The 25,904-nt window shown below is 50.0% G+C and overlaps 1 protein-coding gene, 1 long non-coding RNA gene and 2 other non-coding genes across 4 annotated transcripts; 3 read left to right on the top strand and 1 right to left on the bottom strand.

The window, feature by feature from the left end:
* The first annotated feature begins 1,944 nt into the window (after positions 1 to 1,944).
* Positions 1,945 to 5,715, top strand: LOC114608829. The gene is made up of 5 exons (XR_003709424.1): positions 1,945 to 2,032; positions 2,914 to 2,985; positions 3,636 to 3,826; positions 4,046 to 4,117; positions 5,461 to 5,715. It is a non-coding gene; the product is annotated as an uncharacterized LOC114608829 (long non-coding RNA).
* LOC114608862 lies at positions 2,760 to 2,834 on the top strand. The gene has a single exon (XR_003709429.1). It is a non-coding gene; the product is annotated as a small nucleolar RNA R38 (small nucleolar RNA).
* LOC114608863 lies at positions 3,892 to 3,966 on the top strand. The gene has a single exon (XR_003709430.1). It is a non-coding gene; the product is annotated as a small nucleolar RNA R38 (small nucleolar RNA).
* An 845-nt stretch (positions 5,716 to 6,560) lies between the features above and the next one.
* On the bottom strand, positions 6,561 to 24,256 carry St6galnac2 (ST6 N-acetylgalactosaminide alpha-2,6-sialyltransferase 2). The gene is made up of 9 exons (XM_028752845.1): positions 24,119 to 24,256; positions 19,916 to 19,979; positions 15,828 to 16,002; positions 15,077 to 15,245; positions 14,314 to 14,452; positions 11,831 to 11,934; positions 9,879 to 9,962; positions 8,269 to 8,368; positions 6,561 to 7,549 (listed from the first exon to the last, which is right to left on the bottom strand). Exons 1-9 carry the CDS (start codon positions 24,238 to 24,240, stop codon positions 7,382 to 7,384), a joined length of 1,125 nt encoding a protein of 374 aa, XP_028608678.1. The 5' UTR covers positions 24,241 to 24,256; the 3' UTR covers positions 6,561 to 7,381.
* Positions 24,257 to 25,904: the final 1,648 nt, after the last annotated feature.

Here is a 25,904-nt window from a genome sequence, read left to right as displayed (position 1 = left end):
GTTCATACACATACATTTTTGAAGACACAACAATCCTCCTCTAGTTTACTTTCCCCCAGAAGAAAAGTTCTTCCATAGGAGACCAAGTCACTCAGCAATGGAACGATAAAGGGATAAACTCCGCAGGCTGAGATCAAACCAAGTCTGCCTTTAAACAAGTGTGACTTTAAACAGCACCTCACCTTTCAAGATGTGTCTCTTCTTCTGTCAAATGGGACAGTCACAGGGCTTCACAGATAGTGAGGATTACAGGGCCTGAGACAGTGAGCATCCACCTAGCGAATCCTGTAAAGTATTAACTACCATTATTATCCTGTCTGCAGAAGGCCACGTGCCCACAAGTTTCACAACTGGCTATGGGCAAATTCTTCAGAATTCCCTCTGCAAGTCTCACAAGAAAGAACTTAGCGTGCTGGGAGAAAAATGCATTCTTCCCTTTAGTATTCAACAAAATAATCTGTCTTCAAGAGTAAGATAGAAAATTCAAGGGCCTGTGTTCTTGCTGAATACATTAATGGTTATTTCCCTGGAACATTCTGTGAGAAGACATAGCCAAACACTAAGCCCAGCACTGTGATGGAATTAAAAAAAATATTAAGAGAGGCCCCTCTGCTGCTGAAACACTCGAAGTCAAATTAAAGGAGAGAAATTTATGCAAATATGGTCATTAAGAGTAAGTAACAGATTTCCACATTAAAGAACGATACAGGCTAAATGCTACAGAGCCCCTTGTGAGGAGAACGGGGCGAGTGTCATGAATTAAAGGCTCTCCATCTTCCTAGCTTAAAGTAGCTTGTAAACAGGTATAAGCTCCGGCCCTGCCTTGCCACTTTGTCTTATTTTAAAAATGAAGCCAAGATGCTTCATGCAAAATGGTACTCAAAACGAATGAGGCAGGATGGAAAGGCATAGAAAACATGGCCATTGAAGAGGGAGGGGGGTCCCTCACTCAGGAGTCCCCTCAAGTCTCTTGCCAACAGAGAAGCAAGAATTCTGGTATAATTACCAACTGCTGAAGGCCTCTCACCCTTCCCAGATATTAAACTACAAATTTCAGCGACTCTCACCAGACACCAATCACATTTAACAAGGGGAGGGAGGACACAAACTAACCCCCCACGCCCACTCCATGCAACCCCTAACGACTCGTGGACTACAATTCCATCCAAAGGGTCTCTGGGGACAGCACACTTATTTCACTTACCAAGATAGCAAGAAAGTGTAAGTTGTAGCCCAGGAGCTACCAGAATGGTCATACACGGCTAACGCTAAGGCAATTAACTGCAACTCTCCCTTGAGCCCATTCCCACACTGGGGTGTGCGTTCTTCCTGAGCGCCTCTCTTCCTCCTAATCCTCACACTAAACGCCTCTATTAAAATGATTTTTATCTCCAATTTATGCTGGCTAGTCCTCAGCGCTGTTTTCACGATTCTTCCTCGTGAGAACAGTGCCACAGGCAGGAGACTACCTGCTGCTGCTGCTGGTCGCCCCTGCGGCTCTCGAGCGCCCCCTGCCGCCCGCACCCGCTCTCGCCCCCATCTTAAAAGCAGTTGAGGATCCCCTGGGACTCTCCCTGGACTTCCCTAAGGAACCAAGCCAAATGACATTTCTCCACCGCAGATAAAAATCTGTAGCACAATTAATAACGAGCCTCAGTTTCCTCATCGGTCCCTGAACTCTCAAACATTCTCCACCTCCCCAGCCTTAGCCGGGGACCGCCGAAGTTCTCCACAGACCAAACGTCTCACCCTGGACCCTCTGCTGCCCCTGGTGGCTGCCACCATCTTACCCCTTGTCTATGCTCAGGCTGAGGTGAGACGACCCACTCTCGGCAACGACAGCTTTAGAACTACATTTCCCATCAAGCCTTTCTTAATATCGCGAGAGTTCCGGCGAGACTGGGGGGGGGGGGGGAAGACTGCGCGCAAGCGCACCCTCGTTCTTTCCGAGGTCCTCTGCCGCGCGTGTTTGGAAGGTATGGCCACCTCGGTCAGTGATGCTCTACCTGAAAGGCCTAGGCTTCGGGTCATGGTAAGCGGTGGAAAAGGGACGATGAGGTTTTTTCTACACATACCGTCGACATGCTTGCTCTCTCCGGAGATGAAGTGTCGACGATGAGCCCTTTCCTTTGCTATTGTAGGCGTTAGGTCAGGTCTGAGATTCTACGACAGTGCTTTCCAGACTGCGAGAAGTTTCATGCCAAAGAGATGAAGCCCTTTTTGGGTTTCGAACTTCCTTCTCTTGTGGCCGGGGAGGGAGCGGTTTTCCCTCTGTGGCCCGTAGCCAGCCATGTGCTCAGCTCTGCCCTGGGGTTTTCATTGGGGGTGGTGGCCTTAATTCGTGAATACGTGTGGCCCCTGGTAACTACAGATTGTAATGAAGGGGACTGTAGACTGAAAATGGATAGTTTTAGCATGGCAGATTTTTCCTTCCACGAAGGCATGCCTTTGGTACTCGAGAGACAAGCTGCATGTTCCGTCTCAGAAGTCATGGCTGGGTCCTTGAGAGCAAACGGACTCTCTGTGCCCACCACTCAGAAGGCATAGGTAGATGGGCTTCTGCCTCAGGTTTACTTCTGCTATAAGAACGGGCGTTGAGCCCTCAGTCCATTTCCGTAAGGGTTCCAGACAAGTCCAGAGAGGGTCTGTGCCATTGTAATTTGGGGCTACCGAGTGTCGTTCTGGAACTCAACGTGGTTGCCAGAACAGACTTAGAAAATTGAGTTGGGTTGCCCGGGGATTCTGTAACCTCTTATTGGTTGAGCTGATGATGATTGAAGTTATCCCTGTCTGAATGACACTTCTGTGAAGAGTCATGGTTTACTGAGGCTCGACTCTTGAGACCTATTTTGAGAATGTCCACGTTAAGGTAGCTTCTGTTAGAATAAAGTGTGGTCTCTATTACTCCTTCAGATTGACATGTTGGCTCCAGGAAGCATCATCATAAGGCGTGGTGCATAAGGGCCTTCGGGATGAGTCTGTGTGGTAAGATCTTTGCTTGTGGTTGCTGGGAAGGGTTGGTCTGTTAGATTTGGGGTTGTGAGTGTTGCAGAATTGATTATTCGGATGAGGGAACGGTTCTGCTGTTCCTCCATTAGCACTCTCACAAGCTGTATTTAATGTTTGTGAATACAAAGTTGTCTCTCCCTTGGGAACAGTTAAGTGAAGCTCAGGGGATTATATTTCTTTTGTATGTGCATGCATGTGTTAGTCAGGTTGACTTGTATGAGTTTGGCTTCTTTAGCCACTGAGCTGTCTATTGGCCTGGAAATTTCGTAAAGGGTTTGGGCCTGCTACCTGATAGTGATACAGAGCCCTGTCTTCTGTAACACGGAATCACTGTTTTCCAAACCTGGATGTATCTCAGAACACATAAAAAGTGTTAAAATACACACATTTCTTCGGTCCACCCTCGTGGATGAAGCAGTCTTGGCCAACTTCCTGTTAGTCACCTCATCTTTAAGAGAAATAGCTTAGTGATTAAGAACACTTGCTGAATCTTTGTTAAAAGCTTATAAAAAGTTCTGTGCATAGATGCCTACCGTGCTGTGGGAGCTGAGTCTGTGATGATGGAAAGTTAATCTGTCTGAAGGTCTTTCTGTGTGGAGTTAACCTGTCTGTTTCCTTACCGATAGGTGTAGGCTGAGCCTCAGTTTCTGGGCCCTCAAGGGATGCTGATGCTGCCACACAGGTAGCCGCCCTGCACCTGGATTTTTGCCTGGACTCAGAACAATGCCTGTCCGCAGAAGACCTTCCACACACGGCTCAGTGAAGCATCAGTGCTTCCTAGGCCTGTAATCTGGCTGAGGAATGTGCTGAGGAACAGGTAAGTTTTGTTTCTTGGCTAGGTTGTTGTAGGTCCCTTGTGACAGAGGAAGCAGTTGTTACTGGTTGAGCGGATGATGATTGAAGTTATCCCTGTCTGAATGACACTTCTATGAAGAGTCATGGTTTACTGAGGCTCGACTCTTGAGACCTATTTTGAGAATGTCCACGTTAAGGTAGCTTCTGTTAGAATGAAGTGTGGTCTCTATTACTCCTTCAGATTGACATGTTGGTTCCAGGAAGCATCATCGTAAGGCGTGGTGCATAAGGGCCTTCGGGATGAGTCTGTGTGGTAAGATCTTTGCTTGTGGTTGCTGGGAAGGGTTGGTCTGTTAGATTTGGGGTTATGAGTGTTGCAGAATTGAGTGTAACTCTTCCTCTCCTTTTTAGATAGTCTTACTGTACTGCCCTTGCTGGCCTGCAACTTGCTATGTAGACCCATTTGACCTCAAACTCAGCTCGTGGCCTTCCAGGTGCTAAGATTAAAGGCATGTGTTACTGTGCCTGGCTCTTTGAGATTTTTCTGTTGTCATTTTGTTTGTGGTCCCAGAAAGCCCGGAAGCCTATGATGGACTAGTTCTCCCTGTCTGAAGATTTCAGCTGAGGGAAATACTCTGCTGAAGCTTAGGGGTGTGGCCCCGTGCTTGAAGAAATTTGAGCATTATAAGGGATTGAGTTGAATAGACTCCGCAGAGAGCTGTGTGCCAGCCTCCCAAAACCTAAGGCCTAGCTGCCCTCTTAACCCTCCCCCTGGGTGCTCTGAGGGCAAAGCCCCTGAGTTAGCAGAAATGGGCAGGTTGCCAGCGTCTGTCCTGTACTCACTGGAGTGAGAAGTACTTGTCACATTTAGAGGAGGAATATAAGGCGTGTGCCATGAGAGTTCTTACCGGCTGCTCTTGCCTCTAGCGGTGCTTGACATTTAGGAAAGAAGGTGCCATGCCCCTGTCAGCTTCCTCAGGACAGCCTAAGTCCTGTCTCCTTGATGGCACAGAGGAGCAAGCAGCTACTGGAGCTGAGAGGAGCAGGCTCTGCTCAGACCTAACATTGAAGTGTCCACAGTGTCCTTCTGTGAAAACTGGGAGGTGTGCCCAGGCTTAAGGTTAGGTTTGCCTTCATCACTAAAGTAGTCGCACTTGTGAGCTTTACTGCAGGCAAGAGGAGAGGGCAGTCTGCCCAGCTTTGCTTCTGAGTGGACTCAGGTTCAGGTCCTTAGGGGTTTAGTTGCATATAAATAAATACTCATGAGAAAGGTTTCATGAGAAACCTTTTTTTGGCCATTTACCAGAAACTTCTTAAAACTTTAAAAAAACAGTTAGCCGGGCGGTGGTGGCGCACGCCTTTAATCCCAGCACGTGGGAGGCAGAGGCAGGTGGATTTCTGAGTTTGAGGCCAGCCTGGTCTATAGAGTGAGTTCCAGGACAGCCAGAGCTACACAGAGAAACCCTGTCTTGAAAAACCAAAACAAACAAAAAACATAGTTCTCAGCCTGCTTCTGAACTTTACTCGTGCCTGCCAGTGCACAGCACACATTGATGCCTTGTGATGGTGCCGGGAATTCCAAGAGTGAAAATGCCTGGTCCTAGAGGTTTCAGTTTTACTAACTTAGCTCTCTCCTTCCAATTCTCTTGTTTCTAGGTTATTGCTCTGTAGTGCCAGAGAACTATATAGCTGTTGCTGCTCCTGCCTTTCGTTTTCCAGTCATCAAAAGACCTTGGAGTAGAGTTACCTGACTGGTCACCCTGGGAAGCCTTTGGCAGCTGATGAGGGCACTCAGTCAGAGGCACTGGGAAGGCCCCTGCTGAGTCCAGAAAAGCATTTCTGACAGATTTTTCTGGGAAGTCAGGGTTGGGCTTTGTATTTTGAAGCACAAATAAACTTTATAAAATTTAACTTGGTAGCATGTGTGGATGTACCAGTGAGCCTTAGAACACTTAAGGACTGTTGAATAGCTCGTGAGCTGAACTGCAGAGAATCAGACTGTTTCTGTTGACCTGCTAAAATTGACTTGTCACCTAACCTAAGTTAACATTGCCTAACATCTCAACCATCCAGTGGTGATGGGCTGGAGGGCACAGCTACTCTTCCACAACACCTGGGTTCGATTCCCAGTACCCACATGGTGCAGATCAATCTTAAATGGAACATTGGTAAAGTACTGCCAATGTGTCTGCACATTTGATGTGTGTACTGTGTGTACTGTGTGTACTGTGTGACAGGGTATTGAGAATGTGAGTTGCCAGGGCAGTACTGCCAGCTGTGTGAGATCAGGGAGGGACTGGTAGTTTGCAGAACTGACCCGGGGCTGTCTGGAGTTAGTCGGTAGGACAACCATTCAACTCCTGTAGCAAGAGGCTGTGGTTTCCTGGGTAATTAACCCCCAGGCTGGGTCTCAAACTATTATCCCTGTCTCAGCCTCCTCTATTGGGAATGGGGTGGGAGCCACCATGGTCACTGTCAGGTTTGGGTTTGAGACAGGCTGTTAGATGCCTTGGGCTGGCCTGGTCTGCCACTCCTCCCCAGTGCTGGGAATAAAGGTGCACACCACTACTCCCAGCTGTAGTGAGGTTTTTAAAGTCCTGTGGTCAGTAGTGACTTGGGTTTATTGCCAGCAGGTTTCCCAAACCACAGAACCAGCAGTTGGTCCTCAGCTTTGGGGAACTGGCCGGTAGTCCTTAGAGATAGGCACGCCCCATTCCAGCCTTTCGTTAGGAGCTGCATGGATGAGACTGAAAGGCTCGTTGGACTGCATCAGGTGCTGTTTATTAAAGCTGGGAAGTGAGGGTCCATCACTGTTTCCTGTTGGTGACAAGGACTGATGTACCTCTCCTCTTCAGTCTCGGTGGCGACTTAAGCGAGGTTGGTCAAATGCTGCCACCTCCCATACTTAGGTGCTAGATGCTCATCGCCTGGGCCTTGGCGCGTGTGTCCTGAGTGCCACCACACCCCTTCCCTCCAGACACACCATCTTGTAGTTTGTATCTTCTACTCTACCAACAAAAAAAGTGGTCATCCATCACTTACCCTATTATCTAGCCTCAAACTATTCTGCCTCTGGTTCCCATCCTGTCAGGAGGCAGAAGTGTCATGTTCTTAGAATGCTTAAGGTGTCCTCATAGGCTCAATGGCTTTGGCATTTGGGACTTGACATGCCATTGGTTTCAGCTGGGGTTGGGTCTCTGCTCATTCTTGGTTACTGGGTAGCCCTGAGGGGGGTTCCATTAATTTCTCTAGTCGCTCAGGACCGGGTGCTGGCTTTGAACTACTTAGCTCTGAGATGTGCCTGCCTCTGCTGGTAAGGACGACTGTCTCTCATTTTGGGAGAGTTAATGTTCAATTTTAAAACAAATCCTACAAAGCAGTCTGCCCTCCCGTGGCCAAGACTCAGAAGAATTGTCTTGACTCGTGACGGTGCCGTGCATTGAACAGGCTCTGGGATTACATGACGGGTCTTGTCTCAATATCCTCTGTTGGGAAGTAGAGGGCCAGGGGGAGTGTTGCCTCTTCCAAAGGTCGAAAGATCAGGAAGCTTTGAGGCACAGAAGTCGGGACTTGGGAGTCAGCGTTGGTACAGCCAAAGAATGCCGGCATTGTGCAGATCACGCCAGAGCGCAGCTTCCAGGGACAGATCGTGGTTTGCGTAGAATATCAGTGGTCTCTTCTCTCGGTCGAAATAGTGGTCTGAGTATTTCTGGTAGTTGTTTGTGATGAATCCGTAGGCACTGACCTGGGTGGGGACAGTTACAGTTAGTGTTCATTGACTTGAAATAGAGTGCCTGTCCCCAATATAAAGAGCTCCACACAGGCACTGTGCCCTTTGTACACATCCTCAAAGATGAGTCTTAAAACTCCGTTGAACAAAAGGTGTAATTAGTAACGACACATGCCAGTACTCAGTGAGAGGCAGAGCCAGGTTTGGAACTTAAGTGTGACTCAGCCATCATGATCTTGAAGTTCAAGGATGGAGGCCATCATCCAGGAATACAGTCAAGAAACAGCCAGGACCAGAGTGGTGTCTAACCTCCATCCCTCATGCCTTTACAGGGACCACAGCCTTTTTCTTTTTTCTTAAGTCCCGAGGATTGAACCTAGGGCCCTCATGCTTGCCTTTGAAAACTCACTCAACCTCCCTTGTATGTCACCACACAGATCCTACCAGGAACCTTTTACCAGTTTCAAATTTTCTGATGTGGAAGGCTGAACCCACTGTTCTCTGCCAGCTCTAGGACGTCCCCAGCCAATTCTGAGAGTTTGCTTTCAGAAGACTTGTTTGGGCAGTTGCCCCTTAAACACCACAAAGGAAGGGATCAGGAAGGGAGGGTGTGGGAGCTAAGGCTAGGCTGACCCAGAACCCACCCTCCTGGATAGCGAGTGGGGATCTGTTGCCCAGTCCCACTTCTGGGCCACAGTGAGTCCTGTTGACGGCCGTGATCCGCGGCCACCTACCTGGTCACAGGTGTGCAAGGCTGTCAGCAGCATGAGCGCTCCTGTACTAGGCATATACATGTCTCCAAAACGTGTGTTAATCAACTTGGATTTCAGAAACCTGGAAGGGTATCAGAAACGTTAAACCCGGGAAGGGACTGGTGAGAGTTCAGTACATACAGCCTTTGTCACACAGCGTGATGACCCCATGGATGCCCAAAGCCCTGTAAAGCTGGTGTAGCACCATGTTCTTGCAATCCCAGCTGCCCTGTGGTGAGATGGGAGACAAACAGCAGAATCCCACAAGCTCAAAAAGGGCAGCTAGCCTGGCGAACGTTACCGCCCAACCTCCACAGGCTGCTGCTTGCATGTCTTTTGTTCAAGCCTTCCATATAAAAAAGTTTTTTTGTGTGTGGGAGGGGTGTTATTTGGTGGTCTCCCCCCCCCCCCCAGATACGGTTTGTCTGTTGGCTGGCCTTGAACTCGCTTTGTAGACTAGGCTGGCCTCGAACTCAGAGATCCACTGTGTCTGCCTCCCCAGTGCTGGGATTAAGGAAGTGCTCCACCACACCCAGTCCTCCCCACAAAGATTAAAGACCCGAGAAACATTCAAGTGTCTAGTGCCTAGTTGACGGTTGTGACTTTAAACTGTGCCATCCACTCAAACAGGCAGGAATAGTTCAGGAACTGGCCTTTCTACTCCAACCAATTCTCTTTAGGGAAAATGCAAGGGGACTGACGAAGTGTGAGCATTTGGGCGAGCTACTGCCCTACACCAATACTGTCTTTTACCGTGGTATCTCCAATGCTTGGACACTATTCTATTAACACTATTAACCTGAGACTGAAGCTTCTCTCCCCACCATGGCCAGTAGGAGCCACGGATGATCAGGGAGCTCCCCTAGATCCTGGGCACACCGGTGTGATGGTGTCTGCAGATCCTGACCTCAACCTGGGTTTGTCATTCAAGCTCCCTGAGCTTCTGCTGGCCTCCCTCCATCTACTGCTTGAACCACTTTCTTTTGAGACATTGGCCTTTGTGACATAGGGTGGGTTTCTCTACTGTGGGATGGCTAGCATCAGGCATCACTGCTGGACCTGTGCACTGAAGGACTTTGTCAGAACCTTGGCTTCTACCTACTAACGCCATGTCGTCCATGACAACCAAAATATGTCCTGACAGAACCAAATCACTCACCCTATACCCCCTCAGTGTTGGGAACCACTAACGAGAGAGGCATGGAAGCCAAGAGAGGGAGAGAAGTGAGGTCAGCGTCTCTTCCCCTTGGTTCTTCCATCAGTGGCTTTTGGTGAGGTGGAGTTTGGAGCCAGAAGTGATGGCAGTAGACTTTTAACACCCAGCAACCAATGTGCTCCTGGCTTTGTGAAGCTTGTGTTTATTTTGTGCTGAACCCTGTTACCACCTCCACCGAGGTAGTAAATAAGTTAGTATATGAACCCACAAGCATTTAGGGCACATGGTGATCAGTCTGGGTCTTGTCTCAGAGTATAGTGAAGCAGGCCCAGCTGAAAGCACTCTGGATGTGTGGGGTCCGCGTGGAAAGGGAAAAGAAGGGATGTTGGTTCCCTGTCTCCCACCCCATCTCCATTTCCATCCCCATCCCCCATACCTCTCTTTCAGGTAGTCGATGAAGTCTGGGTGCAGGAGCTTGAATTTACTGGCAGAGGTTTCCGGTCCGAAATAGGTGTGAGGCCTAGGTTCCACGATAGAAATGGACAGAGCGTCCAGAACCATCGTATTGAAGGGAGAGCGAGGGTAGTGTTAAGCGCCTGTGGTAGCGGTAGGGCCGGGGCTGGGAGTAGAAGCGAGAGAATGGGGTATAGAAGGTGGCAGGCAGCACCGACGGTACCACGTGTGGCTTCCCCTTCAGCAGGACCTCCGTCGGCGGAGTGTAGGAGAGGGAGGATGGGGGTGTGAACAGGGCTGGGGGCGTGGGATAGGAGCACTGGAACTGGGGGATATGAGGAGGAGGTGGGAGGAGGGGGAAGTACAGCGAGTCAGGAGGTGGTGGCGGTTGCTGCCGGGTTTGTTGGGCCTGGCATGGGAAGGGGCAGGGGAAGCACCGATTTTGTGGGAGAGGTGCTGTAGGGGGCTGGAAGTAGGGGGGCTCTTTCATGAAACGTGGCACATAGGGGGTGATGTAGGAAGGGATGGCTCGGATGGGCCCGATGTAGGAGGCCGAGGTGGCAGGGCTATGGGAAGGAGACCTGGTGACGGTCACCGAGGGCGTCAGGGAAGGGTTTCGAGAGAGGGCTTTTAGTCCAGTCTGGGAGGGAGATTTGGAGGCTGGAGGAGTAGGGACCTGAGTAGACCCTCGGGGCACATGCTGGACGTGGGGACTAGGAGACTGGGAGGAAGCTCGGGAGGAAGGCTGAGAGGCAGCTGGGGTAGGGTTGTGAGAGGTTGGGCGGGAGGAAGCCCCCCGGGTTGTGGAAGGGGAAGGGGCTGAGCCTCCAGAGCTGGGGGGGGGCTGCTGATTGGTTGGATTATCAGCGTGGTTAGATCGGGACTGGGATGGGGACTGGGTTGGGGATGGATTAGGGGTGTGGGAGGGGGAGCTCATTGGTGGTAGGGAGGCTTATGTCCACCCGGGACTCTGAAGCAGTGCCCAAGAGTGCATCCCCAGTACATCACAGAACCCATCCTCAGTTCTTATGACCTATAGCAACGCCAGGGAGCGATTGTTAGGTAATCACAGGGTGGGGGTGGGGCACCCACCCAGCAGGGGCTAGCCTGAGTTCTGTCATATCACCCATTAAGAGCACCTCCAAAGCTGCTCTTTGGGAGACTGGGTCGTTATGTCCCAAGAACCATAAGAGGGGTTTGGTCTTCTGGCCACAGCAACGGCTTTGGTTTCTAAGGCACAAAACACTAAGAGGTGCTCAGGCCAGGGCTCAGATGAGGATCCAAAGAGTTGGAGTCATGTGACATCCAGGAATTAGGGAAGAGGACATGGTATCCTCTGTTTTCAGCTCTCTGGACCGAGCCTGGGAGCCAGCGTTCCTGGGTCCTGGGCAGGATGCCTACCTACCAGGATCAGTAACATGAATACTAGGCCCACACAGCTCTTGTGTTCAGTAGGCCAGCTACCCTGTTGCCTGTCTGTCCTCCAGTAGGACAGCTGGGACAGCAGCCTACAGTTGAGGGGCCAGGTCTGTTCAAGGAAAGACTACTTAGCATCCAGCAGGGTTGACAGGGGCCCTGAGCCACCTGAAAGTCTGGAGAACCCTGAGAAATCTGCCTTTAGTGACACTTAAGGTGACCAAGCATTAGTTCTTCATTCACTGGAGAGAGTCCCACGAGCCCCGTGGTCCACTCCACCCAGGGGTTCCCAGAAGACGGTACCACTATCAGACAGATTACAATCCCCGCCACTAAATTATGCTGAATATTTAGGGAGTATTGAATTCTGAAGAGTTTTCCCTAAATACCACATCTCACACCGCAGCCAGGGGCTAGAGAGCCATCAGCTCACTGCTCATGGGTCCTCAGAAGAAAGGGAAATCCTCAAGCGTCCCCCCACCCCCATGTCATAGGCTCACACTCCCATCAGCTGCTCACCTGTCCCCTTTATCAGGACCTTCTGGAACAGGCACACCCAGAATGGCAGATCTCAGCATCAGGTAATCACGGATGCTTGAGGGGATGAAGATGTAGCGTAGGTCCTGTAGGGGCATCAGACAAGGCCACGGTCAACCTCAGAGAGAGAGTCCTCCACCTCAGCTCCCCACTGAAGCGTGTGAAGACTCCCTTACCAGGCTGCATTCCTACTGGGAGGTTCTTGGGTGGTTTCATTCTAGGCTCACAGAGCTTTAATGTCCCTCCCTTTGAGAGGTGACACATGATTGCCATTTCCTTGAGGACTGGCTAGACATGTGACTAACGTATAAAAGCTTTCTTGCGTTTTTTGTTTGTTTTAAGACAGGGACTCGTGTTGTTCAAGCTAGTCTCAAACCTCCCAACATAGCTAAGGCACACCAGTCCTTCTGCCCCCTGTTCCTCCTGCCAGACTGTAGAATACAGATGGGCTGGAGAGCTGGCTCCGTGGTTGTGAGCACTTGCTTCTCTTCCAGAAACCTGGGTTTGGCTCCCAGCACCCATACGGTGGTTGATAACAATCCATAACTCCAGTCCCAGGGGGTCCAATGCCCTCTTCTGGCCTCTGAGAACATCAAGTATGTACATGGTACACAGACATACACACAGACAAATTTCTAAGGCACAAGACACTGATCACACAGCTCTGGAAACTAAGGGCTGGACCTAGTATCCATGATCCTGGTAGGTAGGTAGGTAGGTAGGCATCCTCCCCAGGGCTCTGCCCCGAAGCCAAGAACACTGGCTCCCCAGGCTCGGTCCAGAGTTAGGAACAGAAGGTGCCATGTCCTCTTCCCCACTTCCTGGATGTCAGATGACTCCAGCTCTTTGGATCCTCAGGCAAAATACACATGGTCTTAAAGACTGTGTCATAAGAAGTTAATGGTTTCCTTGTTCCCTGTGGATTGCTCAATCTGGGGAAAGGTAATGGTCCTGTCATGAGACTCTGAAGGATTTCCAGAAGAGCCCAGGTGAAAAAGACCTGGTTATGTTCTGCCTAGCTCAGTTCCTGCTTTCTGAGGAAAGCAGCCCACTGCTGGAGAGGACCTGAGGGAAGACCACTCCCTGAGTCACTCCCAAATACCTGACACTGACTTGAGGCGATAAAGCAGGGTGGCAGACTCCCACAGAGGTACCATGACCACGTTTTTGTTCCCTCACGAACTAATAGCTTCTGCAGTAGGGACTCAGTGTATGGATGCTATGCCAAGGACAGTTCTGAATGTCCTGATCAGAGGTAGAAGCTTCTAGAAACATGGTCCATCCTTTTCTAGGCCCATAGAATCCCTTAACCCAAGACCTCTCTCACTCTGAATGTAGCACTCAGAGAGATAAAGGCAGAAAACATGGTATTATGGCCAGTGAGTGTGGAGGGAAGATTCAGGGCAGAGAGTTCTTTGGCTCGGGCACTAGCTATGATCCAGGTACAAGACTCAGTCTCTGTACCTCAGTTTCCTACTGAGCTCTGAGCTCTGGTGAGGGTTCAAGAGAACCCACATCACTCTTTCAGTGGGTAATCTGGGGCCACTGAGAGCCTAGATCTGAGTAGTAATTCTAACAATGTTTTGGACATATCCCCAAACATCTGAGCACCTCCCTTCCCTGCCCCTCAAAACAGTCTTATTGTAAAGACCTGACTGTAGATCAGGCTGGCCTCAAAAATCACACAGATCTGCCTGTCCCTGCCTTCCAAGTGCTGTGACTAAAGGTTCAGACCATCATGCCTGGCATCCTCTCAGTTGCCCTCAACTCTGCCACCGGAAAGCAGAGATGGCGATTTCACACAGAGCAACAGTGATACTTAGCTCCCTGTCCTGTAATACTCTATACCCTTTATACTCTATACCCTGGAACAGAGGAGGTACCCAATAAATGCCCCCAAGCTGTGCGTAGATGAGGAACACTGGGGTGGACACTCCAGGTTTGATCCTTAGGCCGTCTGCTGACTTGCCTCATGGAAGGATACTGGGCTTCAGTCTCCTCCCTAGTGAAGTGGGTTCACAGGGTGCCTGTCTATATTCAGTAAATATTAACCCTTCCCGGGACTTCCATGCCTGAGAGGCAGCCCTGAGCCAACAGAAAGAACAGGGAAATGTCCACCAGATGTGCCTTTAGCTATAATGTCTGCCTCAGGTGGCCAAGATCTTTCTGTTTTTTTTTTTTTATATTGATTGATTGATTGGTTGATTGACAGCGTCTATCTATGTAGTCCTGGCCATCCCAGAACTCACTATGTAGATTAGGATGGCCTCAGACTCACAGAGATCTGCCTGCCTCTGCCTTGGGAGTACAGAGATAAATGGCTTTCGGCCACCCAGATGGTGGCCAAGATCTAAACACTATCTATACATCCACTGGACAGAGTCTGTGAACCCCAAAGCCCTCCCCACACAGGGGTTCCTAAGAAGACAGTGCCCACCACCGTCAGCCACCATTGCTAGCCTCACCTGCCCTTGTGGCACAGAGGTGAAGCCCAGGTTGGCATAGGAGATGAGTGAGTTCTTCATGGTGTTCACAGTGAAACCGTAGAAGGAGGTCTTAGTGCCCACGTCTTGCTCAAAGCCTTCGGTTATGGCGCCATTGAGTCTGGTCCCAGCAGAGGCCTATCAGTATCTTGTTGCAACACCATGCTGTCTGGCTCATTTTCCTCTCCATGGCTCCACCTCACTAGTCCCCATCCCTCCGGTTTGTACCGCTCCCCTGCCCATGAGAATATCTGTTTGGGGGTGTCTAGCCTGATCCTCACTTCTTGGGTCCTTAAGGGATGCTCTCTGAATGGGTAAATCTAACCCTTGCAACCCTTCCTCCCAGGTTCCTTTATGCTGGGTACCTGCGTTCTGTCTTCAGGGTTGGCTGATAATTGGTTTAGACCAGTGGTTCTCAACCTTCCTAATGTGGCAATGCTTTAATACACAAAGGTGACCGACAACCACAAAATTTTCGTTGCTGCTTCCTGACTGTAATTTTGTCACTGTTATGAATCATAATATTAATATCTGTGTTTTCCGATAGTCTTAGGTGACCCCTGTGACAAGGTCCTTTGACCACCCCCAAAGGGGTCACGACCCATAGGTTGGGACTGCTGGTCTAGACTGACCATCCTAGCTGATGAGCTGCCTTAGGCTTAGCCTTGGTCTCAGGGCAGATGTTTCCTCAGGACTGGCAGAATAAGGGCTGTCCCCCCAGCTCCCCGGTCCCTGTCGTCATTACCTGAAGACATAGTCATGGGCATCGATTTTCTGACCCTGCCAGGACCCATTCAGAATGCCTCCGTTACCCACCACGGCACAGCGAATACAGTTTAGAGGTAGTTTTCTGGAGGCACCAAACAGCTCCGCACTCTCCGGGTTTTTCAGAAGTTTCAAGGTAGAGGCAATGACTGTGGGTGAGGATAAGGGGGAGCCATGAGGAGCAGGCTCTTGCCAGGCTTTTCCTGGACAGCCTGGCCTGGGACCTATGAGACGGAGACCATCCTAGGATGCACAGAAAATGCTGGACAATGGGGGCAGTGTGTGTAGCGGGGACGGAGAAAAGGATACAGGGAGCTTAGGTGGCCTGAATACCTAGAATAACTGGTTCTCTAAGACTGGGTTCACTTCAAAAGAAAAGGATTCAAGGCATGGGGTGGGCCTGACCGTGGTGGTTTATGTCAATGGCCACAGTGGTACCATGAAGGCTCTTAAACCTCTGAATTCAGACGACCATTAAACACTGGTCATTTTCCATGCTCGGGAGACCCCAAGGGAGTGAAGGTGACTGAGCAGAGGAATCTTCTCAGCTTAGTCCTGGCTGCTTGGATGAAGGAGGAGAGGAAAAGGCAGGAGTCACGCACAAAAGAGCCCACAAGGCTTTCCAGTGATACTGTGAAGGCAGCCAGGGGTAGTTTACAGTGGGATCAACAGTGGGAAGAAAGGGCTGGCTGAGGCAGACGGTAAGGGAGAGGCAATAGGTAGCACATTACCTTTGTGAGAGAGTCCCTGCCATCCATAGGGGACTTTGTGCTGGCTCAGATTTTCCCACAGCTCTTGAGTGAAGAGGCCATCCCATAGCAACACTGGAGTGGAGAGATTGAACAGGCCCCGGAAGTGGTCATCCTTCTTAACAGCCAGGGACAGCGGATGTTGGCAAAGTCGGCTCTGGGAAGGAGGAGAAGAGAGGGCTAAGCCCATTAGATAGGTCTCCCTGGGAGCCTACAGACCTCACAGGAGAATTCAGGAGGATGAGTTTCCCTTATTCTTCCAGAAGGGGCCATCCCTGAATCTTTCTGCTGAGATTGCCTGTGGTCCAGCAGCCTGATAGGCCAGGGAACGTTCTGGATTCAGCCTGGCCAGCCAGCCTTTCTTTGCATCAGTGGATCTGGCTTCATATTTCATGGATTTAGTTTGCCCATGTGGGCAAACTCTGGGTTCTCTGCAACCAGTGGATTCAAGCCTGGCTATCAGACTCCTATCTCCTGCTGGGAAGAATTACAGCCGCCCGCCTTCCCTTGGCTGCTCATAGTCAATCCCTCAGCCTTTGTGTCCACTGAGAACCTTAAAATGACACTGTGATGTTTGGACCTGATGTGTCATTCAGGTAACTTGGTCCCCAGCTGGTGGAGCCAATCATCGTGAAGCATTTGGACCACAAGAGCTCTGCCCTTTATCAGTTAACCCACAAATGCGTTAATAGTTTGATGGCAGCCCAGCGTGGTGATGCAGATCTTTAATCCCAACATTCCCAAAGTGGAGGCAGGCGGATCTCTGTGAGTTCAAGGCCAGCTTGGTTTAAATATGGAGTTCCAGGACAGCTAAGGCTACATAGAGAGACCATCAAAATATCAATACCAATGCTACTACTACTAAGAATAAAAATTTGACGACATCATTGGGAGCTGGTGGAAACTTCTGCAATGAGGCCTTACTGGAGGAAGCTGGTTACTACATGTTTTGGGGTTTCTATCTTGTCTCAGGGTCCCCTTATGTCCTCTCACCATGCTTACTGGCTGCTGTGATATAAATGACTCTATTATCTGCTGTCTCCCATGATGCTCTGCCTTTAGAAACAAGAGATCCAAATGACCATGAAACCATGACCAACATAACCTTTCTTCCTTTGAGGTTGTTTTCTCAGGAGTTTGTCACAACATCAGAAAAGCCAGGGCATCTACCTACGTTGCTTGGAAATAAGGTGTCTGTGAATGTCACCAGAATGAGGCCTAATGGCTTAGGCTAGTCCTAATCTACCAACCAGCCTCCTGATAACGAGGCTGTGTGAGAAACGGAAGCCATGCAGTGGATGTCAGTGGAGATGGAGTGATACCAAGCCAAGCCTAAGACAGAAGTAGGCCAGGGTGGTTTTTTAGAACCTCAGGGGAAGTATGGTCCCCTGGTCTGATATCGGCCCTCTGGCTTTCAGAACTGCTGGAGAGTTGATTTCTACTGTGTGTGTGTTTTTAAATGGTGGTTGTTTGTTTTGTTTCATGTTGTTTTGTTTTTTGTTAATGTGTTTACACATGTGAGAGCAGCTGCCCCACAGACACCCACAGGCCTCAGATCCCCTTGGAGTTGGAGTTTCTAGGTTAGGAGTGAGCTTTCTGATATACAGGTAATGGAGACCAAACTTTAGACAAGAGCAGAATGTGCTTTCAGCCCCCGAACTCTGTTGCTTTAAGTCACCTGGCCTGGGCCCTGAGTTGTGGGAGCCGCAGGAAACAGGATCTCACCTCTGCACTCAGGGCACTTCAGGAAAGTAAGGTTTTTAGCTGCCTTCATAATACTGAGTCTCAGCCTGGATGTTGGGGTGGGGTTGGGCTCTGCTACTTCTGAATAAGCTTCTTTGTTAAGCCCCTGATCAAAGGACAGGGCAGGAAATGTTTGGACAGTGGTTTCTGCTATCGTGCAACGTATGAGCATCCCACACTATGCAAAGAGGGTGCAATCCAACCCACAGGGTGTGTGGGGAGACAGGATGAGAGGTGTAACGCAGAGAATGTTGTCAGTGGTGCATTAAACCAGAGCAAGTCAGACTTGTCATCCAAAGCCAAGGAATACATGACTTTGGCCTAAACCGTGACACCTTTCCTTGGAAAGACTGGAGGTTTGTTTGTGGGCAATGGTGTCTGGGGAGTAAGATCTCAGGAAGGGTCAGTAGGATGGCAGAAAGGGGTTGTCTGGCATCAGAAGGGAAGATGTAATAGCAGGTTCCAGTGAGTGAGCCCCTGACACAGTAAGGTAGACAGATGTTTTTGTATAGTCCTGCGTGGTGCAGTTTGGTTCAGCGTGTCTCCGTATGCTTATCTAGATAGCCTGCGTGGTCCTCACCAACAAATGGACACATTTGACTCTCCAATAGTTCCTTTAGATAAAACAGGCACATTCAAGCTTGGATGAAGTCACTTGTTCTAAGTCATAAGTAAATCCCTCTTTCTGCTCCACGCAGTGGGAATACAACTCAGTTTACAGCTTCCCAGGACTACACTTCCATCAATACTCCCCCCCCCCATAAAAGACCCTCTATGCAACCCGAGGTCTGTCTGCCTGACTTTCTTTGGTCTCTAGGTACCTCATATATTGAGATGGGATTGTCCCCATTTTAGAGTGCCTTGCTTCATGTGTTCAAAAGCCACAGCAATGCCTATTTTAAACTAGCTGGGACTGTACATCAGTTAGCACCAAGCAGAAAACCTGCTGGAAACTTAAAAATGGCCTGACCTAAGCTCTCAAGATGACTGTAGCCTCTTCAGCCGCTAACCTCGTGTCCACGCCCTGTTTCGAACACAGCTTTCCCTCATCACCTGCCCAGATCCACTCATGCTGTCTCTGAGTGATAGCCTATCACTCACCTCTTGAATGCAGGGGCATCTTTTCTCCCTGAGCCCCTCAAACCTCACTTAACATATCCAAGCCTAGTCTCCTAGGCACCAGGAACAGCTTATGCCTGTATGAATCCATAAAAGACATAAGCATCCTCCAGTTCAACCAGTATGAGGGTGGCAGTGAAGGTTGTATATCACCCAGTATGCGGCCAGTCCTGGGGTTAGATCAGGGCTCCCATTTGGGTGGCACTGATTACTGCTGAGTGGCCCTGAGTAAAGCAGCTAACTTCTCTGTGCCTCAGTTTGTACCTCTAGAATAGCTCAGCACGATTTACCTGAACCTTGAAAAAGAAGTGCTCTGTGGCACATCAGGTACCTGGCTATTACTTAGGGCCAGAGTCCCTAAGACCCTCGAAGCAAATGTGGGGCATTTCCCAGATATTTGTGTTTATTCTTCAGTGAGTGAGCAAACCGTGATTTATCATAAGTAGGTTTTAGAGAAATAGAGTAAAGAATCCATTCAACACAAAGATACAAATTTAAGGGGCTGGAATGAGGGCCGGGTGCTTAAAAGAGAGTATTGCTTTTTCAGAGGACCAGGGTTCGGTTCCCTGCGTCCACTCTTGGTGACACCCAACTGCCCACAATCCCAGTTCTAGGGGATCCTATGCTTTTTGGGTATCTGTACACACACGGTGCATGCACATACACACCAGCAAGCCCATTCACACTACTAACAATAGTAACAGAAAAATTAATTTAAAAAAAGGGAGATAATTTAAAGGGGCTCAAGCAATGGCTCAGCGGTGAAGAGCACTTACCGCTCTTGCAGAAGACCTGAGTTCAGTTCCCAGCACCCACCCACAAATGCCTGTAACTCCAGCTCTGGTGGGTTCCACTGCCTGGATCCCCTGTGACACCTGTACTTAACATGTACACACACGCACACACACATGCACACGCACACGCACACACACAGAGTTAAAATAAGGACACAATTAAGAATCCCAAGAACTTTCCAGCCGGCTACAGCCCAGAGGTACTAATCTATCTGCTGTTTTCTGCTGAGTTACAGGAAACACTAGTGGGCAGATCTAAGATGCCTCGAGAAGATGGCTGTTTACCTCTATGTGGGTTGAAGTACAAACAGATTACACCCAGAAGCCTCAAGAATGTCTCGTTTGTTTTTTTCTCTTCTCTTCCACTCCCAGCTAGAACATGCTCAGCTGCCTCAGAGGGGCAGATCACCGTACCTTTTTTCTGTTTTCCAAATTCGGTGACTTGGGTTCAAAGAATGCTCGAGATGACGTGATGTTCCTGGTGGGGAAAGGCAGAGGTAAAGTGGGGGGTCCGACCAGCACCTTAGAAGCTTCTAGGCTGATTTCTTCAACTCTGAGGCTGACAGAATCCCCAAGATGTTTATTTCTTTGATCTTTACTCTGGACCGCGACTTCCTCTTTAGATGTATAAATACCATTCCTTAATTACATTCTGGCCAGCTGCAGAAACCAAGAAACGAGTCTCTCGGCAAGGGGCAGACATGTGGGGTTTATAGGAATAGGGGTGGTTAAAATATGAAAACGTAAAACAGGAAATATAACCAGTCCCTAGAATTGTATCTGAGAGGTCTCCTTCCAAAGCCCCAGGGGTGAGTGTAGCAGCACATGTCCTTAACCCCAGTATTTAGGAGATCGAGGCAAAAGGATCAGGAGTTCAAGGCCACACTCGACTACTTAGGTTTGACCTGAGGCTGAGCCAATGACACAGAAGAAACAGAAACAGCAACAACAGAAGCCTGGGGGACAGTCCCTAGGACCGAGGCCACGGGGTGTCTTACTCCTCCTGTGGAGTATGTCCAGAGCTCTGCAGCTGGTGCATGTGAATCTTGGTTTTGGCCTCTGTACAACAGTGCTTGGATCACCTGATTGTTGGAAGGGGCCCAAGGGAACAGCTAAATTACTCAAAGTGAAAAGGCCTTCTAAATGCCAGCCATTGTCCGTAAGGGAGAAAGGCAGGGATCTCGTATCTCTTATCAGTTTCTTCTAAAGGGATGTGAGAAGGACGCTCACAATTCCTAGGCACTATGATGCCTCAGGGCAGAGGGAGAGAGTGGAGGAAGCCTGTTCGGTGGATGGCGGCCAGATGCTTCCCTCTTTTATTACCCATGCCCCAGCAGCATCAGGGAGGCAGGGGTTGCGGGAGGACTCGGGACCTGCAGTTTTGCCTGGGAAACAAAGGTCTCAGGTAACTCCTGAGCCAGTGCGGAGCTTGTGATCTGTGCTTTCCTTTAGTTTCCCAGGTTTCTAGTAAGATCCTTGAAGGGACATGGGATGATCCCTTCCCGCTCCTCCCCCCTTCTGCTCCTCCCCCCACTCCTCCACTAGCCAGATGTCCACCCGATAATCCTATCGCTCCTCCCTCCCCTACGGAGCCGAGACCCTGTTCAGCCTGGGCTCCTTGGGGCATGGCAAACATCCACACCCTGCCAGTCCTGAGGTTGCGATAGAGTCCAAGCTTGCCTCTCTACCCTACCCCCACCCTGAAGTATCTCTGACAGGCAGCAGACCTCGTGACCCCAAAGGGAACTGCCAGACTTAGGACAAAGTGACCGCCATGGGTTATTGATAGTGGGGACTCTCTTGAACCCTGTCATTCCTCACCCAAGGTCTCCCAGCTTCCCTGGGTTTGGTGACTTCATGACCCTTTCTCAAGAATGCAAATTCTTCCTGCTACCTAGGGCTCCTTAAAGGGAGGTAGGCCCCCATGCCCCTCTGTGAAGACATTGTAGCCTTAGAAATAAGCACAAAAACGCACGGTTTAATAAAAACTAAAGGCTCTTGTCAGGCGTGGTGGCACCTGCTGTAATTCTATCACTCTAGAGGAAGAAGCAGGAGGATTATGAGTTCAAGGCCACCCTCAGGTAGCAGCAAGTCTCAAGCCAGTTTGAGTTTTACAAGCGACATATTGTCTCACAACAAAGAAACGAAGTAAGCCCAAATATATTCAGCTTAATTTAAAAAGTAAGCATAACATGTGTCCGTGTGTGCTGTGTGTGAACGTGCTCACTCATCTGCGTGAAAGTAGATGGACGCTACGGAGTCACAGGGAACATTCCAGAACCCTGGGCAGAAAGGACGTAAGAGCCCAATGGTGGGGAAGGGGGTGTGCTGTGAAATACTGTCTTCTGGCAGGACATGACCACTGGAGTCATGAACCGAACGTAGCAGCTGTGGCTTGCTGCCTGCCCTGAGCTTGCTTGAGTTGTGTACTCACTAGTGAGTCCAGCGGGCTCCCAAGGACAGTTCCACACACATGCTCGCGAAGACCCCTGAAGAAACTCAAGAGTTCACAAAACGAAGCACAAAAAGCAAACGGGCTTTCTTGTGGGGAATAAAGGGGTGCTGGTGGGCCGGTGGGAAAGAAGCACAGAGTGGGAGGGGGGAGGGTCATTTGAATATATTATATACAAGAATGGAATTGTTTTTTTCTTTTTTTAATCCCTTGTGTTTTTTTGTTGTTGTTTTTATTTTTTATTTATTTAGTTATTTTTTTTTTGGGGGGGGTTTCGAGACAGGGTTTCTCTGTGTAGCCCTGGCTGTCCTAGAACTCACTCTGTAGACCAGGCTGGCCTGGAACTCAGAGATCTGCCTGCCTCTGCCATTTGAGCGCTGTGATTAAAGGCATGTGTCACCACTGCCCTGGCGACATATGAAAATTTCAAAGAACAAATTTAATTTTAAAACATTGGCTACAAAAAATTTTGAAAAGTTCCCAGACGGGAGAATTCTCTGGAACCAGAGTCTTGTGAGTAGAAGAGCCCCGTTAGACACTGCAGGCCCAGCCTCTCCCCTGACTGTCACATAGCCCTGCTCACAGGAAGGATGTTGCAGCTTCCAGCCACACTCGGAAAACCACCTACCTTGCTGGACTACCTACCCTCCTCCTACAGACTGGCTGAGCCCTAACCTGTCCCTTTCTCCCCCATATCCAGGTTTACTGTCGCAAACACCTACAGAAACAAGGAAAAGAAGGGGCTTCTGGTTCATAGTAGATGGCAGGGTTTTGTTGTTGTTGTCATCTTAGCTTTAGTACTGGGGACTGGGAAGGCAAACACATTACCAACCGAACTACATCCCCAGCCCCCAAATCAGATTTTGAAAGGAAGAAAGATCTCTTGAGAAGAAAAAAAGTTTTGCCAGAGTGAACTGGGGAGGGACCTCGGGCCTTTCACCCCTTCACAAAGAACTACAGTCAACCTCGGAACGCTGAGAACGAATGGGAGAGACAGTCTTCCACAGGAAAGGGCACGCCCACTGGTTATCCAGTACCAAGTGGTCAGCCCGGAAAGTCTATGTACAAATAACAGTATAGACTGAGCAGGCTGGATTTAGGATTATATATGTCTGTGTGTGTATGTCTGTGTGTGTATATCTATGTGTATATATATATGTCTGTATGTGTCTGTGTATACATATGCATATATTATATATGGGCATGCATATGCATGTAACAACAATTAGTGAAAAAAAAGGGGCCAGCAATTCGAAACACCAAGGATTAGTATACAGGAGACTTTTGAGGTAGGAAAAGGGAAGGGAGTACCGAATACCTATAATCTCAAAAATAAAAGAAATAAAAGAGATACTTTTTAAAAAGAAAAAGCTCTGTTGAGGTGTAATCCAGCTGTAACCAACCTCCCGCGTGAAGTCATGTTAGGCCCTTCACAGGATGTTACCAGCCCCAGCGCTGCCAGCAACTGATGTGTGTCCTTCAGCCAGACACTAGATACCCACTTTGTTTTCATCTCAGCAAGCTGTGCTCAGGAGTGTGCAAACAGGCAGGTTGCTGAGGTCTCTCTGCATGCTGCTCTGTCTGTTTTTCCGCCCCCACCCCCCAAGCCCAGATTCTAGGTATGGCTTGGTTTACATCCCCGAAATAAAGCTAAACCGTCCCAAGGCTCCTTCAGTAAGCCAGGTGGAAGGCTCAGAACAAGTTCTGTGGTGTTCCAGATGGAGCTAGCCTTTCTTTAGGGCCATGCCCAGATGGAGCTTATCAAAGTAACTACTCAAACAAATAAGAGACCCAGATAAAGGGAGCCAGATGCAGGTAGGCCTGAGCTCACAGCCCGGAGCGAGCAGAGCAGGGGACTGGCCACCTGAAGAGTAGAATAAAGTTGGAAAACAGGGGACTTGAGTCCCTCCCCCAAAAGTGGATTCAGGAAGAAAGTGGCAACAGGGAGCTTCCCAATTAGGCCTGGACGAAATTCACCGAGCACGCCAGGGTCGCCAGCGTGCTCCGGGCCGGGCAAAGGCCCAGTGTCCGAGAGGCAGCATGAGATTAAGGCTGCAAAAGGCGTGTCGCCGCTGCAGAGTCGCTCCGGAGTGTCTGCGGGCGTCCGAAGAACTGGGAGCGCGCGCCCTCCCCGCGCCCTGGGCGCAGCGACCGGCAGCGCTTACCTGGCGGGAACCTGGGTCTCCGGGGACAGCAGCCCCGTTGAGGAGTACAGCATGAGCAGGATCCCAGAGCTGGTGGCGACGAGCAGCAACATCCGAAAGAGCCAGCGGCGCGGGAGGTCCATGCGAGTCCGGCCGGGGTGCGCCCCGTCTGCCGCCCTGCGCACTGGCCCCCCGGGCGGAGAGGACGGTCCCTATGGGACACGCGGAGGCGGCCGCCCTGCTCTGCCCCGCCCTGCCCACTGCGGGACGCCGCGCGCCTCTGAGTCCTGCAGCTCCCCCCTGTGTCCTCGCCAGGCCTGAGGTCGCGGCAACTCCAGAGACTGAACGTCACTAGGGCCGCCCCGCGAAAAGCCTTCGTTCAGCTGCTGGTGGCTGGAACTGAGAGCGCTGTTCCAGGGCTGCCCCCGAGGGACTTCGATGGCCGTCACCCGGGAGGCTGCTCTCCGAGGAGAGCCACACCCCGGACGTACCTATTTTAGAGTTGGCCAGGGATGTTCGGTTCTCACCGTCCAGGGCTAGCATGTGCAGTGAAGGGTGGGACGGGCACGGAGAGGCAAGGCTACCTGCTGCCCTGACTGAGAACTGTGCGCTTAGGGACGCCCACCCCAGGTTTCTGGACCAGAAGCAGGTGGCTGGCAGCTGTGAAGCAATCTGGCCGGCTCCCTCGCTCCTCGTACCTTGTGTCCTTGTGTACTCGCGGAAGAGTATATTCAAATGATGGAAGGAAACCCCTTAGCTTAGATTTGGGGTTAGAGGTGGAGGGTTCAGGTAGGGAGCCTGCCGGCCGTGCACTGAGGGGCTTAGGTTGTCATCTCTTTATTTGGTGACTGTCCATTGAGATGGAGGACGTCATGTAGGGAGCCCGTGTGATGGTTGTTACTGCTCTGTTTGGCAACATGCAGAAAGGCCAGCCCTCTCCATGCACTGCTCAGACCTGGCCTGAGAGGCTGAGAGAGGCCGAGTGCGAGAGATGGAGCAGGCCTTCATTGCCTGGGGCTGGGGAGGCTGGCCTGTCCTTTGGAAGCAAAGCCCTTTCTGTCTGTGAACCATCTGTGAGGTGGTGTGTTCTTAGGCCCCAGAGCCAAGAGTCTGGGAGGGTGACCTTTGACTCCCCAAGCTTTAATCTGGTCTGATAGCTGAGAAAAATGGAGTCCATGAATTGGTATCTCCCCAGTGTCAGGCTTCCTAGGCTCTGGGACTGTGGTGAAGAGTCTTCTTCACAGTCTTCTACCTAGTCTTGTGTGGACCAGGGCGGAGTCTCTGGAGTGTAGCCAGTCAAGTCAATCCTGTCCTTTGTGAGAGTGCCGTGGTGATTGCTAACGGCCACAGCTAAGAATTTGTGGTTTCAAAAAGAAATCTTAAACATTTTTAAAAAAAAAAAAAAAAAAAACAGGGGCTAGAGAGATGGCTCAATGGTTAAGAGCACTGACTACTCTTCCAGAGGTCCTGAGTTCAATTCCCAGCAGCCATATGGTGACTCACAACCATCTGTAATGGGATCCGATGCCCTCTTCTGGTGTGTCTGAAGACAGCTACAGTGTACTCATATACATAGAATAAAACTAAATCTTAAAAAAAATTTTACTTGTCGGGCGGTGGTGGCGCACGTCTTTAATCCCAGCACTTGGGAGGCAGAGGCAGGTGGATTTCTGAGTTTGAGGCTAGACTGGTCTACAGAGTGAGTTCCAGGGGAGCCAGGACTACACAGAGAAACCCTGTCTCGAAAAACCAAAAAAAAAAAAAAAAATTTACGTAAAAAAATAATTTTTTACAAAGAATATAAAAA

The sequence above is a fragment of the Grammomys surdaster genome, unplaced genomic scaffold, assembly GCF_004785775.1.
Source record: "Grammomys surdaster isolate TR1022 unplaced genomic scaffold, NIH_TR_1.0 125940, whole genome shotgun sequence".
NCBI lineage: Eukaryota > Metazoa > Chordata > Mammalia > Rodentia > Muridae > Grammomys > Grammomys surdaster.
This window is presented reverse-complemented; position numbering and strand designations above follow the sequence as displayed.

Coding starts and splice junctions, on each gene's coding strand:
- St6galnac2 (XM_028752845.1), bottom strand. CDS start 24,240: ATGGACCTCCCGCGCCGCTGGCTCTTTCGGATGTTGCTGCTCGTCGCC. Junction 19,980..24,118: donor GAGACCCAGGTTCCCGCCAG/GTAAGCGCTGCC, acceptor TTTCCCCACCAG/GAACATCACGTCATCTCGAG. Junction 8,369..9,878: donor ATCGACTACCTGAAAGAGAG/GTATGGGGGATG, acceptor ATACCCTTCCAG/GTTTCTGAAATCCAAGTTGA.